Source organism: Trichoderma evansii (genome assembly GCF_050947405.1).
Source record: "Trichoderma evansii strain SZMC 28006 chromosome Unknown GGI43scaffold_3, whole genome shotgun sequence".
Classification (NCBI taxonomy): Eukaryota; Fungi; Ascomycota; class Sordariomycetes; order Hypocreales; family Hypocreaceae; genus Trichoderma; species Trichoderma evansii.
Genome location: NW_028145203.1, coordinates 1,032,607 through 1,045,992, shown reverse-complemented (window position 1 = coordinate 1,045,992; position 13,386 = coordinate 1,032,607). Strand labels below are relative to the sequence as shown.

Genomic DNA, 13,386 nt, shown 5'->3' with positions numbered 1-13,386 from the left:
AAAGTCATTGGCTCAAAAAGATTATGAACTAAAATAATAAAAAATAAACCCATATCTACGGGGCAATGGTTAAGCCGTATCCTTTGCATTGTTGAATATTTATTCTTTGTATTCCTTCACGAAAGCTCAGGTTAGTACCAGCAAGCAACGAGACCGAGGTACATGCAGCCTCTATTTCTATTCGAGCAAGTATAAGCGTAGACAAGCCATAACACGCGGGAAATACAGGAACCGGGACTTATGGCCCAAGACTCCACGTGGCTCGCCGACGCATACCGCATCCAGAAAGCAGCTGCGAGGTAGCTGGGCGCTGACGAAATTCACTCGAGCCAATGACTTCTCGTCGCAAAAGTTGCGAAGCCCACAGCGGCTATTTGTTTCCTTCTTTGAATTTAGCGCCTCTCAATCAGTCATCAGGGTCCTCCTTTCCATTGTCAGGCACAAGGCGTTACGCTTACACGCTCCCGCCGTCTCAAGTGTCAACATCGAGTTAATAAGCCCCACGCCACACTCGCAGCTAAATTACCTAGTTTAACCTTTTTGGTCCTCTCGGCTTTCCGCTCGGCTGTCTTTCCAACTAGGGAGTGGAGCGGGAAAAAAAAAGAAAATGACGACCTTGAGCTGAGGGATGATGAATTATGAGTGGATGAGCCGGAGCAATGCAAGATACTTGGGTATGCTGATAGCAGTGGGTGTTGGGGGAGGGGAACTGGTAAAGAGACAAATTATCTTAGAGATTTTTCGGTTTTCAGCGGGATAATAGGCATAATATGGAAGAGGCACTCTGGTTAAAAAGGCATTAGAAGAGAAGCAAGGAATCTCCCAGGGTTCGAAAACGCGGAGCCGGAGGGCGGAGGCCCGAGATGGCATGATTTTGTCTTTTGGGGGGCGGCTGCGGCATCATCGATGGATGGCAGAGACTTGCGGCATAGATTGAGCTCTGTGATTGGCTGCGTTGAGTCGGAACAGAGTGAGATGCGAAGACGGAGGGGCGATTCGGCACATAGGAAGAGGAACCCTGGAGAAGGAATTAACGACGGCTTACGAAGAATTCGTAAAAAGTACTCGTTAGCCTTGTCTTTGCTGGCTTGTGAATGCGTTGGGTCCTGAGGGACTAACGATATGTCGGTACCTGTTTGGCAGTAAAGGGTCCAAGAAGATTTGGGGTTCGGATGAGGGGTTCTTGATTTTTTTTTTTTCCTGCGGCGCATATCACAACATTTTGCCCAAACTTTTTTTTTTGCGTCAACAGAACGCACGCAGGCAATTCTCTCCAATGCCCAGCGAGATCTCATTTCAATAGCCCAAAAATCGATATCAAGAACCTTCCGAGCCCCAGTGTCAGAGCGTGGAGCATCTCCGCTGGGGTGCGGGTCTGACGACGCCTGGCTGGCCACTAAGGCAATTCCAATTTGCATCGTTCACTATGGTGACAGAGGGTCCTTTTCTTTCTAGACTCCCGATCCTCTCTCGCTCTCTTTTTCTCAAGTAATACGTTTCTTCCTTCTTCTACCCTTCCTTCCCTCGGCCATATTACCTCCCACCCTCCCCTTCTTTCCTCCTCACTTTCTCTCTCGCTGTGTCAGCGTATCCTCCCCAATCCACAGTCAAGGTGAGCAATATCTCTTTCTTCTCTCTTATCTTTCTTGCGTAGAGATAGAAGCGGCCTTAGGCTCGGAGAGACCCTGATAACCATCGTTGGGCCCTTGACCCGGCTGCTTCCCCTGCCCATATAGACCTTTCCTCGCTCGTCTGTTCACATATCGCTAACGTTTTCGCTCGCATCGTCGTTCAGATGGCCTCCGCTGCCCGTCAGTTTGCCCGCGTGGCAACCCGCACCACCACCCGCAGCTTCGCTGCTGCCCCTCGACAGGCTTTCCGCCAGCAGGGCCACCGCTTCTACTCATCTGAGGCCGAGAAGAAGTCCAGCCCCGTTGTCTACCTCGGTCTCGCTGCCGCAACCGCTGGTCTGGGTATCTGGTACTTCACCTCTGGTGCCTCTTCTCCCAGCAGCTTCGTTCCCACCCAGGCCCACTACCAGCAGGTCTACAACGACATCGCCAGCCGCCTGGAGGTCGAGGACTATGATGATGGCAGCTATGGTCCCGTCCTGGTGCGTCTCGCATGGCACGCCAGCGGTACCTACGACAAGGAGACCAAGACCGGTGGCAGCAACGGTGCCACTATGCGATTTGCTCCCGAGAGCGGACACGGTGCCAACGCTGGTCTGATTGCTGCTCGTGACTTCCTCGAGCCTATCAAGGGTGAGTCTTTTTTGCTGCATTCCATGTTGGTTCCATGCCCAACGCTAACAACTTACTACAGCCAAGTACCCCTGGATCACCTACTCTGATCTCTGGATCCTTGCCGGTGTCTGCGCCGTCCAGGAGATGCTGGGACCCGTCGTCCCTTACCGACCTGGTCGCCGCGATAACGACGCTGCCGCCTGCACCCCCGATGGCCGTCTGCCCGACGCCAGCCAGGGCGCCAAGCACCTGCGTGACATCTTCTACCGCATGGGCTTCAACGACCAGGAAATTGTCGCCCTCAGCGGTGGCCACGCCATCGGCCGATGCCACTCCACCCGATCTGGCTACGAGGGTCCTTGGACCTTCTCCCCTACCGTTGTGACCAACGACTTCTACCGCCTCCTTCTTGAGGAGAAGTGGCCCCAGAAGAAGTGGGACGGCCCCAAGCAGTACGAGGACAAGACCACCAAGACCCTCATGATGCTTCCCACCGATGTTGTCCTGGTCCAGGACAAGGCTTTCAAGCCTTGGGTTGAGAAGTACGCCGCCGACAACGACCTTTTCTTCAAGGACTTCTCCGCCGTTCTCGTCAAGCTGTTCGAACTCGGTGTTCCTTTCGCTGAGGGCACCCAGTCAATGACCTTCAAGACCACCGCTTAAACTCCTGAATTCATGTAGATGTGAAGAGGAGATGGCGTAGGGAACTAGCATTGTCAATACGGAGCGCGGGCTATAGACTTGAGAGTATTTTTTAGACATGTATAGACATGTAGGGCACACTTACGGCATGAAACCGTTACAGTCAAGCGGGGAGACCTGCTAAAAAGACAAGCTAGGAAAGCTTGCAACGGCCCTTTCTTTGTTTTTACCGCATTTGTTCAAAACTGCGTTTTTGTTGAGCCCAATTGGGCTTTTTTTCCTTGTTCCATTTTATACCTCTGCCAATGCTCTGTACTTTAGCAAAATAGAAGACAAGCCTTTTATGTTCCCAAACTCCATGACGATTCGTAACTGAGTGACTGAGTTGTACAAGTAATAGAAATTGATATGTTATTTATAAATGCACTTATAGTTGCACCCGTAATTTGGGGAGTGGAAAGGTGATGGAAGCCGAGAAGGTGGCACGGCTAGAGTTGAAATGAGGAGGTGACGGCCTGGATCACAAATGCTACTTTGATGCAGTTTAAGTACTGCCTACTGCTCTAACTACCTCCTCTCCAGCCGTGCTGTACACGACAATCTGACTTTCAAGCAAGTTGCTATTGGCTAAACGGCCCATGACGGGACTGACTACAGCCACCTTCCCCGCACTCTCAGGCTTTGGACAGGGAAGCCGGAGTGGTTCTTATTTGCTAGATCTCTGGATGATGAGCCGAAGATCAGCCTTGGGCGGCACTTGGCGAATAGAGCGTTAAAACATTATGTAGAGCTTGGAATAAGAGATTTTGAGATATCAAATGGGATGTTAGATGGTGTATTCAGAGAGAGACTAATTTTTGGTGTTCGTTATCAGGTGTATGTTGGGCTTCAGCTCCGATAACCTTATCGGCCCTCTCAATTGTAGATTGCAGTGCAGCATCGTATTAACAGTATTTGTAATATGAGACTAAGCAAACCTCTTTTTTTTTCTCCGTCATTACCAATACAGAATAGACAACCAATTCATAATCATTATGGCCGAGATAAGGCCCGCTCTATAAACAAGAGGCAAAAGGTAAAGCTAACCAAGAGAAGCACGTAATTTTCTTTACCCATGATCTCATTAACACGAGACAAGTGCCACGAAACTAGCAACGCCAGATACGAAACCTAAGAAAGCTACACATTCGATGCGCTTCTTTGTTCAACATCATTCCACTTTTTAAGGACAGGGCCCAATTTACGAGACAAGATTCAATGTATCAATGATTCACTCCCGGCCCTTCGGTATAATACCCGAAGGGTAAAGAGAGGAGACAAGAGAGGGGACCCTTTTGATCCAGGAAAGAGGGACTCAAGAAGAAGTGCAAGAAAGCACGTTATTGGCTGTCTTAGTAATGTTTAGCAGATGCCATCTATCTATATGTCTCGCTATTGCACCACGTTAAAGGGCCAGCCGGCCTTCGGTGCCGAGGCCCCGTCTTCACATCGGAATCGGAATACAGCTTAATGCAAAGGGAGCTTAACACTGCGGATACTGCCGCCTCAAAAGGGAAGATTTACGGATGTTGCCGTCTCGAGAGCGGGAAAGCGAAAGCGAAAAGCAATGGAATTTTCGATGGAAGCTGGAAAGCGGGTTAGCCTAGAGAGACGATACCCAAATGCTGTAGAAACGAGAACGAAAAAAATTAGGTATTCGGCAAAACGGCCAAATAGGCAGATCTAAAACCCGGATGGATTATCGCCGCCAAACATGCTTGAGTAAGTGAGAGGGCAACTCTGGCCGCCCTATTAGTTAAGCAGAATCTTCAATGATATTATTCAGCAAGCTTCTACAAGCCCCACGACCGGTTTCCTATTAGAGGAAAATTTTTCCAAAAACAAGCATGCAGAAAAAAGAGCAAGCCACACAGCGATAGGCGGGCAATTAGGCTGCAAAAGCTAGGCAACTTTGACCGCAAAAGAGGGCAGCCCTACAGCTATTGCCGTCATAGCTACCAAGTTTAGTAAGCTCCATCCGCAAGATTGGCTCTCCCCTGCTATGGAACGGAACACCATGCCGAGAGATTGGCGCGAATCCGAAAATAATGGCTCCTCTGCTTTGGTAATCTGCATCGGGCTTAGGAGAGGAGACATTAGACATTGGAGAGTTTTCGGCCGGTTTCTATCGCGTTATCCATTGCAACATCGATCGGACTGGTTGGCGTGCGGGGGCACCATGGTAGGGTCAGGATATATAAAGTCGAGAGAAGGACGAACGATTGGACATGCGGTCTCGGAATCTGAAGTATAGCATCGTTTGCATTTATCCAAGCATTTAAACACATTTTCCTCTTTCCTGTTTATATCAGCATATATACCTTAGAACTATATACATATAGGTATCTACCTGTTGTATCTATACCTCATCTACGCATATTGTCCTCTTGAGCGGGTTACACTTTATATATATCCAAGTCTCAACATCAGACTCATTATCAGTCTTTAATCAATAGAACAACGCAATCAGCAAAATGGGCAGCATCGGCACCAGCAGCAACTTGGAGAACACTCCCGCTCCCGGAGTGCCCTTCTACACTCCCGCTCAGAACCCTCCCGCCGGCACTGCTCTAGACAAAGCATCGGCCCCGACTGTCTTCCAGCCGCTGCGCATGCGCTCCGTCGAGCTACACAACCGCATCGTCGTGTCTCCCATGTGCCAGTACAGCGCCGACAATGGCCACTTGACCGACTATCACCTGGTGCACCTCGGTCAGCTGGCCCTCCACGGCGCTGGCCTCATCATCGTCGAAGCCACCGCCGTTGAGCCCCGCGGCCGTATTTCCCCTCAGGACTCTGGTCTGTGGCAGGATTCCCAGATTGCCCCTCTGCGCCGAGTCACCGACTTCATCCACAGCCAGGGAGTCAAGGCTGCCATTCAGATTGCCCACGCCGGCCGCAAGGCAAGCACTCTTGCCCCCTGGATTGGAGGCACTGCAAACAAGACGGTGGCCGATGAGAGCGCTGGCGGATGGCCTAACGATGTTGTTGGCCCCAGTGCAATTCCCTTCCACGACGACCACGCTCTTCCCAAGGAATTGACCACTCAGGAGGTCGAGGGACTTGTCCAGAAGTTTGCCGAGACTGCCAAGCGCTCGGTCGAGGCTGGATTTGATGTCATTGAGCTCCACGGTGCTCACGGATACCTGATTAACGAATTCTTGTCGCCTCTGAGCAACGTAAGTGCTTACCTACTTATGGTGATAATATAAATAATTATATAGTGGCTAACATGCATGTAGAAACGAACTGACAAGTACGGCGGAAGCTTTGAGAACCGTATCCGCTTCGCCCGTGAAATCACCGAGGCCGTCCGCGCCGTCATCCCCGAGACCATGCCCCTCTGGCTGCGAGTCTCCGGCACCGAGTGGATGGAGTGGGCCGGCCAGCCCTCATGGGACGTCGAGGAAACCACCAAGCTCGCTAAGCTTGTCTCTTCATGGGGCATTGACGTCCTCGACATCAGCAGCGGCGGCAACAACTACGAGCAGCAGTTCCCCGACTCCAAGTCCTTCCAGATCGATATTGGACGCACCGTGCGCAAGGCCCTCCGCGCCGAAGGCAACAACCTGCTTATCGGATCCGTTGGCTTCATCACCGACTCCCAGATCGCCCACGACGTTGTTCAGGAGGGCCCCGAGGCTGCGGCCGACCTGGCCCTGGTGGCGAGACAGTTCCTACGAGAGCCTGAGTGGGTGTTGAGAGTGGCTCACGAGCTCAAGGTGGCTGTTAAGTGGCCGAACCAGTACTCAAGAGCCGGGCCCCGAACGGACTTTAGCAAGAAGTTCTAAGGTCTTGGTGTTGTGCATCTAAGGGAAGGGAATAAGGAAAAATACACCCATGGGATAGACATAAAAGGTTTCAGCGCTTTTTTGCTGCAGAGTTACTCAGTAGATAGTAGATACTCCGCATGTTGCTCAAATATTTCTATTTTGAAGCTAATTTAAACTCAATATTCATCATGATATCCAATTCTGCTTTCCAGGTTTGTATATATATGTGTGTGTGCATGTGTATATATATAGCACTGTCATCAGCACTAGAAGGATCATTTGAATATATGTACAATTCTTGCTGCACAGGCATACATAGTGGTGCTGAGACGATCTTCTTACGCTCGCCTATTGATTTGTCATATGCTGTATTTGATTATTTAACTCTACCGTCTCCTGTTTCTTGGCAAGGGGTAGAAGATCAGTTGTCATATGGACAGATATCATCTTCAGCTGGTCATCGGGTATCGCGGGTGAGGCTCGGATGTGGCCTTGGTGGTCTGTACGGCTGCGCATTTAACCCCCGAAATGTATCTACCTATGTCTCATAATGGGGAAACGGCCAGGGTAATATCAACCGCTATACGGAGTAGTATTGGCGATAATAGCAGTAATGACACCCATGTCTGGCGCTGCATTCGGGTAGGGAAGAATGCTGATCGCCCCGTATATACCCAATATAGCCACAATGTGTTAGCTCTTGTGTTTGACAGAACTGCCAACGCTGCTATATTACTCCGTATTACTACTTCGTACGACTACTCCGTACATTACTCCATATTATTACGGCCCCTACATAATTGTACATACTTGGAACATTGCCATTTCACCTCTTGGCTACATGTCTTTTAATCAGTGGCCACAGTCCCACTGCCCCAGCGTCGGGATGTGCAGCCGCCCCGCTGGCACGCATGGCCGGCTACTTTAGATACGGTTGATGCAGGATAAAGTATACACTACGAAGTACATGGATGGAGTCAGTCGGATGATTGCTTACATTGTACATACATTTTGCTGCATTAGGCACTATGAGCACAGTGTTTGGTTTCTGACGTGTCTTAGTGTACAGCTAAGTACCTACCTCAGCGCTCAGTGTTCGCCAAGCAATAGTCAATGGATGAGATATTCCGCTGAATATCTACTCAATCTTGTACCACGTTCTCGATATTATCCGAGCATGTCATTATTTTGTTTGTATATATGCCACCGGCTATACAACCAATCCACTTGATGTGGGGAGATCATAACGATGCAGCCGCAGAGCCGCAGCCGGTGTACCTGTTTGAGGGCGCCCAGGTACGGGTGGCAAGCGACTAGTTGATGAAGTGTCCTCTTCTATGCTCCGTATAGAGTCCAATCCTCCGTATAAACCCCAATATTGGATATCCCGTCTGCATTAGCATTAGGGTTATCGACCTCCCTATGTCAGGTAGCACAAGCCACTGTGGGCAATAGTGCTCCATATCCATACTTTAGCCTTTCCTCGCCCTGCTGATTGTCTCGTCCACAATCCTCTTGGCCAGTGTAGCGCTAGCCGCTATTGGCGGCTGCTACTGACGCAGCGAGGCTCTGGAGCCGGGGCTTAGAGCTGGCCATCCAGTCAAAGCTCGCCTTGGCACAGCATGCATGAGGGGCAGCTGTTATGGAGTACATGTGCTGCGTGAGGCGTGTAGCGATGTGGCCTGTTTTGAGTCGGTAATATCGTCTAACTGAGGGCATGCGGAATCAGGAAAATCAGATAGTAATCATGCCCAGATCCGACGCTCTAAAACTGATGGGTCAGAAAGTCATCAAACTCAAGTGGCTCGTACAGTATTTTAGCGAACGAGTGAAACTTTTGGATTTGTCAGGTGGCAACCAGGTACCATTATTAGATTGAGGGCCTGCAAAATACCTGTACCTAGGGGAAAAAGAAGGCTGGGAAGCGCTGTAGCGGCCTTCCCTTAGAGGGCGGCATTAGTGGGAGCTGAGGGAGGGCGGGGCCCAGTTTTAGGCTGGAGAAGGGGCCTGGCAAAGGTGTGGTTCAGGAACCCATCAGCATAACTGGTAGCCAGATCTGGCCAAAGGGACACTTGTTCAATTGAAGCGTCTAAGTCATCCGTGCTGCTAACAGATCCTGCGGCCTACAAAACCTCCTCCATCATCCATCTTCTTGCGACGGAACTCTATTCCTGCATCACCACTTTTTTTTCCTTTCCATTTCTAGATACCCATCACAGTCCTTCACCATGCATCACAAGCGTCTTGCGTGTGCCCTGATGGGCGCCATGGCCGGTGTGGCCATTGCCGAGTCTGATGTCACCCAGTTGACCGGCGAGACCTTCAACGACTTTATCAAGTCCAATGATCTCGTCCTGGCAGAGTGTATGTCTCTATCCATCCGTTTCCGTGTTCTGCTGCTAGAACCTTTACCCCTACCCCGCCAGCCACTGGCAATGAACCCCGCTAACATCGTCATGTCTAGTCTTCGCTCCCTGGTGCGGCCACTGCAAGGCTCTCGCCCCCGAGTATGAGGAAGCTGCTACTACACTGAAGGACAAGAACATCAAGCTTGCCAAGATCGACTGTGTCGACGAGGCTGAGCTCTGCAAGGAGCACGGCATCGAGGGCTACCCCACCCTCAAGGTCTTCCGTGGCCTTGACCAGGTCTCTCCTTACACTGGCCAGCGCAAGGCTGGTGGCATTACCTCATACATGGTGAAGCAGTCACTTCCCGCCGTCTCTGTCCTGACCAAGGACACCGTTGAGGACTTCAAGACCGCCGACAAGGTTGTCTTGGTCGCCTACATCGCTGCTGATGACAAGGCCTCCAACGAGACCTTCACCTCTGTTGCCGATGAGCTGCGTGACACATACCTCTTCGGTGGTGTCAACGATGCTGCTGTTGCTGAGGCTGAGGGTGTCAAGTTCCCTTCCATCGTCCTCTACAAGTCCTTTGACGAGGGCAAGAACGTTTTCACCGAGAAGTTCGACGCTGAGGCCATCAAGACATTCGCCTCTGTTGCCGCCACTCCCCTCGTTGGCGAGGTTGGCCCTGAGACCTATGCCGGATACATGTCTGCCGGTATCCCACTGGCTTACATCTTCGCCGAGACCCCAGAGGAGCGTGATGAGCTCAGCAAGTCCTTCAAGCCTATCGCTGAGAAGTACAAGGGCAAGATCAACTTCGCTACCATCGACGCCAGCAGCTTCGGCTCCCACGCCGGCAACATCAACCTCAAGACTGACAAGTTCCCTGCCTTTGCCATCCACGACATTGAGAACAACAAGAAGTTCCCCTTTGACCAGGAGAAGGAGCTGAAGGAGAAGGACGTCGCCAAGTTTGTTGATGACTTTGCCGCTGGCAAGATCGAGGCCAGCGTCAAGTCTGAGCCTATCCCCGAGACTCAGGAGAGCCCCGTCTACACTGTCGTTGCCCACACCTACGACGAAATTGTTCTTAACAACGACAAGGATGTCCTCATTGAGTTCTACGCTCCCTGGTGCGGTCACTGCAAGGCTCTTGCTCCCAAGTACGAGGAGCTCGCCAGCCTGTACGCCGACAGCGAGTTCAAGGACAAGGTTACCATTGCCAAGGTCGACGCTACCAACAACGATGTCCCTGATGAGATTCAGGGCTTCCCCACCATCAAGCTCTACCCCGCCGGTGACAAGAAGAACCCTGTCACCTACAGCGGTGCCCGCACTATTGAGGACTTTATCAAGTTCATCGAGGAGAACGGCAAGTACAAGGCCTCCGTCAAGGTCCCCGAGCCTCCTGTTGAGGAGAAGGCTTCCGAAGAGGCCAAGGCTGCGGATGATCACGATGAGCTGTAAAGGAACAAAATAAGTAAAACAAAATAAGTAAAAACTGTATAATTGTGGGATTTGATTCTTGACGAAACAAACGTCGGCGCTGGTTAATGGACTATCTAAATAAGTACTAGCAATTGCATACTAGCTTTACGCCCATCAGGGGCATTGCTTTGATGAAAGCATTCGAATTTGATCACCAACTTGAAAGATACTTGTTTTGTCCCATTGCCTTGTGACTTATATCGTCGTGAAAATATGTGTAGTCTCTTTTCAAGTAGATAGGTTTGTATTTTTTGCTCCTTTGTTGAGTAGATATGAGTACTTCGTAGTTTTAAGAGGTACAATTTACAGGCTTTATTTTGCTATGAAAGACAAGACAAGCAATTGCCATTATGCTGTTTCGTTTCCGCCATACTGACGATGAAGTGACAGTGCCTTTTCCTTCCTATGACTCTGCGCCATTTTATTTTGCTTTACTTTTTTTGTCCGTTTCAGGCTTTATTTCCTCTTCTGTTGGATCTTCTCCTCGAGGATCTTGACGTGGTTTGTCAGGCGGGTGACGGAGGCTTGGAGGGTCTAGTTAATGATCTTGTTAGCCACTATTCGTTTCATATGGCGCTCTGGAGCAATGACGTGGGTAGGTAAAGAGGGAGCTCAAGGTCGCGAGGCATGTCGAAATGCCAAGCTTTCTCAGAGCAAGCATATGTGGTAGACGTACGTAAATGTCCTCAGTGAGCAGCTCATTGGAAGCTTTGTACTCCTGCAGGACGTAGCTGTATACGGCACCGCCGGCCAGGACGCTTCCGAAAAGGAAGCCAAAAAGACTTCACATACTCTGTTAGCAAGACTCTAGCTCTAACCCGTCGCATCATTGCCACGACCCTCTTTCTCCGTTGACATACCCTCCTCTGAAGGCGCCCATGGGCTTTCTCGCTGGTAGTGGTGCAGCATCGTTCAAGCGCTGAGCTGAGGCATGGAAGCTGCGCGACGAAGCCAAGGTACGGCGAGCGCCGCTGGCGAGTATTCTTGATGATGCTGCGGCGAACATGTCGAATCGTGTGGCGAGGGAAAAGGCAATTCGAGTCTTGCGACGAAAGAGGTACTTTTAAGGTCGGAATTAGACTTAGTCAAGCAATCGCAGGTGCAGCTTGGAGGGAATTGGAAGCTTACATGAGTATATTTTGCTGTTGCTGGCTTAGAATTTGGGATCTGCCGCGGCTATTAAGGTCTCGAGTTCCAACATCATCACAGACGTACCCAGCTTGCGGACACGGCGGGTTACGGGCTTTTAGCAGGAGCGGCGCGGGTTGTTCCGGCGGAGGATAGCCCGACAGCTACCCAGAGCTGCTGCTTTTTTCGCCGCTGCGTAACTTTTTTGCCCCACGGACTTCTAGCTGCCGTGCGATCCTTCTATTGCTAATCCTCTATTAGATCGCGTCTGTGGATGACGGGATGATACCTTAGGGGCTCTATAAGCTTCCATTACCGATCTTTGGAAGCTTATCAATTAATTTCCAATGTCCCTTTATTGAATCTTCAATCTCCACCTACAGCCCACAAGGCCAAGCTCACGCGACCGATTCACAAGGAACCATGAATAACTTCGGGGTCATCGAACTCGCCAGTGCCAAAACCACGTCGGCTCCCGGATGGGCCTACGTCCCTGACACTGGCATACTCCCAGGATCCAACGTCTTACAGCCAGCGAATCGAAAGCGAGCTCGCAATGCACCCGCAGGTGTGACTGTCGGCGACTTGACGGCGCGGCAAGAAGCCAAGATTCGGAAGGAGATTGAGGCGTTGGAACGAGACGGCGGAAAGGATAATTCGATCCCAATACCTGCAAAGAGCGGCAAAGGTATGTAAAAAGCGTCAAGAGTAGGCAGGGCAAAGATACAACGGCTGATGGCGAGGCTGGCGCTACAGCTCCTGGAAAACATACACCAAACGTACGAAAGATCCTACAGTCGCAAAAGACATTTTCAAATCACCTAGATGATTTCCTAGCGATACAAGCGCAAGTCGAGGGCGGCCCGGCTGCTGCGGGTAACAATCGACCAAGCAACGCGAGCTCCAAGCGACCGGCAAACAAACGAGATGCTACCGCCACGTCTACACCCACCGGAAGCGCCAAACCGACGCCTGGCATACCTGAAGAAGACGTTACAATGTCAGACGTAGATCTTCCACCGGTATTGGTCGGGCAGTACAGACCGCCGCCAGCGGCCCATCCCGGCGACAACGATCCGTTACTAGCATCTCGTGTGCCTGATCTGCCGTCAGACGAGGAGCTAAGGAAGCTGCTTGCTCACCCACCGCTAACGTATTATGAGACGAGAGGCAAGTGGGAGGACAACTACCCTACGCGTGTATTCTGCGAGGTGTGTGGATATTGGGGACGAGTGCGATGCATGAAGTGCGGGGCCAGGGTCTGCGCCCTGGACTGTCTGGAGACGCATAGAGAGGAATGTGTCACCAGGTACGGACTGTGAGGTGTCATGGAACTCATATGGTATTCAGCATGGAGAACTGGAAGGAAGGGTTGACTCTTCAACAGGATACGGTTCAGGAGTGAGGCTTTGATAGGGGAACAGCATTGAGACTGCATTCCACGGCGTTTGGACGGAGTTCTTGGATAAGGAGCGGCACGAATAACTGATACCCAGTCTTTTGGCTTTTGGAATGCGAATTCATACATATTGAACGATTTTACTTGCTTTTGTCTATGAGTCTACCATAACACGATGATTGCTCCGATTTCCGGCCCAGTTGATATGAGACGTAGACGCATGATGACTCAAGGAGGGGGGTTTTAATAAAATGGAAATGAAATACGAGAGATTTATTTATAATCAAAGGATGAATTAATGAATCCCATGATATAACTCCTC

General features: G+C 50.7%; 7 protein-coding genes across 7 annotated transcripts; 5 read left to right on the top strand and 2 right to left on the bottom strand.

Moving 5' to 3' along the window:
* Window positions 1-265: 265 nt before the first annotated feature.
* On the bottom strand, window positions 266-1,515 carry GGI43DRAFT_244392 (uncharacterized protein). The gene has a single exon (XM_083200728.1). The coding sequence runs from the start codon at window positions 1,416-1,418 to the stop codon at window positions 789-791; it is 630 nt and encodes a 209-aa protein (XP_083064043.1). The 5' UTR covers window positions 1,419-1,515; the 3' UTR covers window positions 266-788.
* Window positions 1,516-1,795: 280 nt separating this feature from the next.
* Window positions 1,796-2,909, top strand: GGI43DRAFT_380404 (heme peroxidase; the record flags this gene model as incomplete). The annotated part of the gene is made up of 2 exons (XM_083202976.1): window positions 1,796-2,264; window positions 2,326-2,909. The coding sequence occupies 2 exons, from the start codon at window positions 1,796-1,798 to the stop codon at window positions 2,907-2,909; spliced, it is 1,053 nt and encodes a 350-aa protein (XP_083064042.1).
* Window positions 2,910-5,291: 2,382 nt separating this feature from the next.
* On the top strand, window positions 5,292-7,438 carry GGI43DRAFT_244446 (NADH:flavin oxidoreductase/NADH oxidase). The gene is made up of 2 exons (XM_083200729.1): window positions 5,292-6,106; window positions 6,170-7,438. The coding sequence occupies exons 1-2, from the start codon at window positions 5,402-5,404 to the stop codon at window positions 6,716-6,718; spliced, it is 1,254 nt and encodes a 417-aa protein (XP_083064041.1). The 5' UTR covers window positions 5,292-5,401; the 3' UTR covers window positions 6,719-7,438.
* On the top strand, window positions 6,907-7,438 carry GGI43DRAFT_396031 (uncharacterized protein). Its single transcript, XM_083204921.1, has one exon. It carries the CDS (start codon window positions 6,925-6,927, stop codon window positions 7,249-7,251), a length of 327 nt encoding a protein of 108 aa, XP_083064040.1. The 5' UTR covers window positions 6,907-6,924; the 3' UTR covers window positions 7,252-7,438.
* Window positions 7,439-8,790: 1,352 nt separating this feature from the next.
* On the top strand, window positions 8,791-10,706 carry GGI43DRAFT_396026 (protein disulfide isomerase PDI1). Its single transcript, XM_083204920.1, has 2 exons — window positions 8,791-9,064; window positions 9,165-10,706. The coding sequence occupies exons 1-2, from the start codon at window positions 8,929-8,931 to the stop codon at window positions 10,514-10,516; spliced, it is 1,488 nt and encodes a 495-aa protein (XP_083064039.1). The 5' UTR covers window positions 8,791-8,928; the 3' UTR covers window positions 10,517-10,706.
* A 29-nt stretch (window positions 10,707-10,735) lies between these two features.
* Window positions 10,736-11,880, bottom strand: GGI43DRAFT_243978 (uncharacterized protein). Its single transcript, XM_083200725.1, has 4 exons — window positions 11,666-11,880; window positions 11,398-11,597; window positions 11,214-11,319; window positions 10,736-11,071 (listed from the first exon to the last, which is right to left on the bottom strand). The coding sequence occupies exons 2-4, from the start codon at window positions 11,541-11,543 to the stop codon at window positions 10,994-10,996; spliced, it is 330 nt and encodes a 109-aa protein (XP_083064038.1). The 5' UTR covers window positions 11,544-11,597; window positions 11,666-11,880; the 3' UTR covers window positions 10,736-10,993.
* Window positions 11,881-11,955: 75 nt separating this feature from the next.
* On the top strand, window positions 11,956-13,385 carry GGI43DRAFT_243941 (zinc finger HIT domain-containing protein). The gene is made up of 2 exons (XM_083200724.1): window positions 11,956-12,353; window positions 12,422-13,385. The coding sequence occupies exons 1-2, from the start codon at window positions 12,089-12,091 to the stop codon at window positions 12,985-12,987; spliced, it is 831 nt and encodes a 276-aa protein (XP_083064037.1). The 5' UTR covers window positions 11,956-12,088; the 3' UTR covers window positions 12,988-13,385.
* Window position 13,386: the final 1 nt, after the last annotated feature.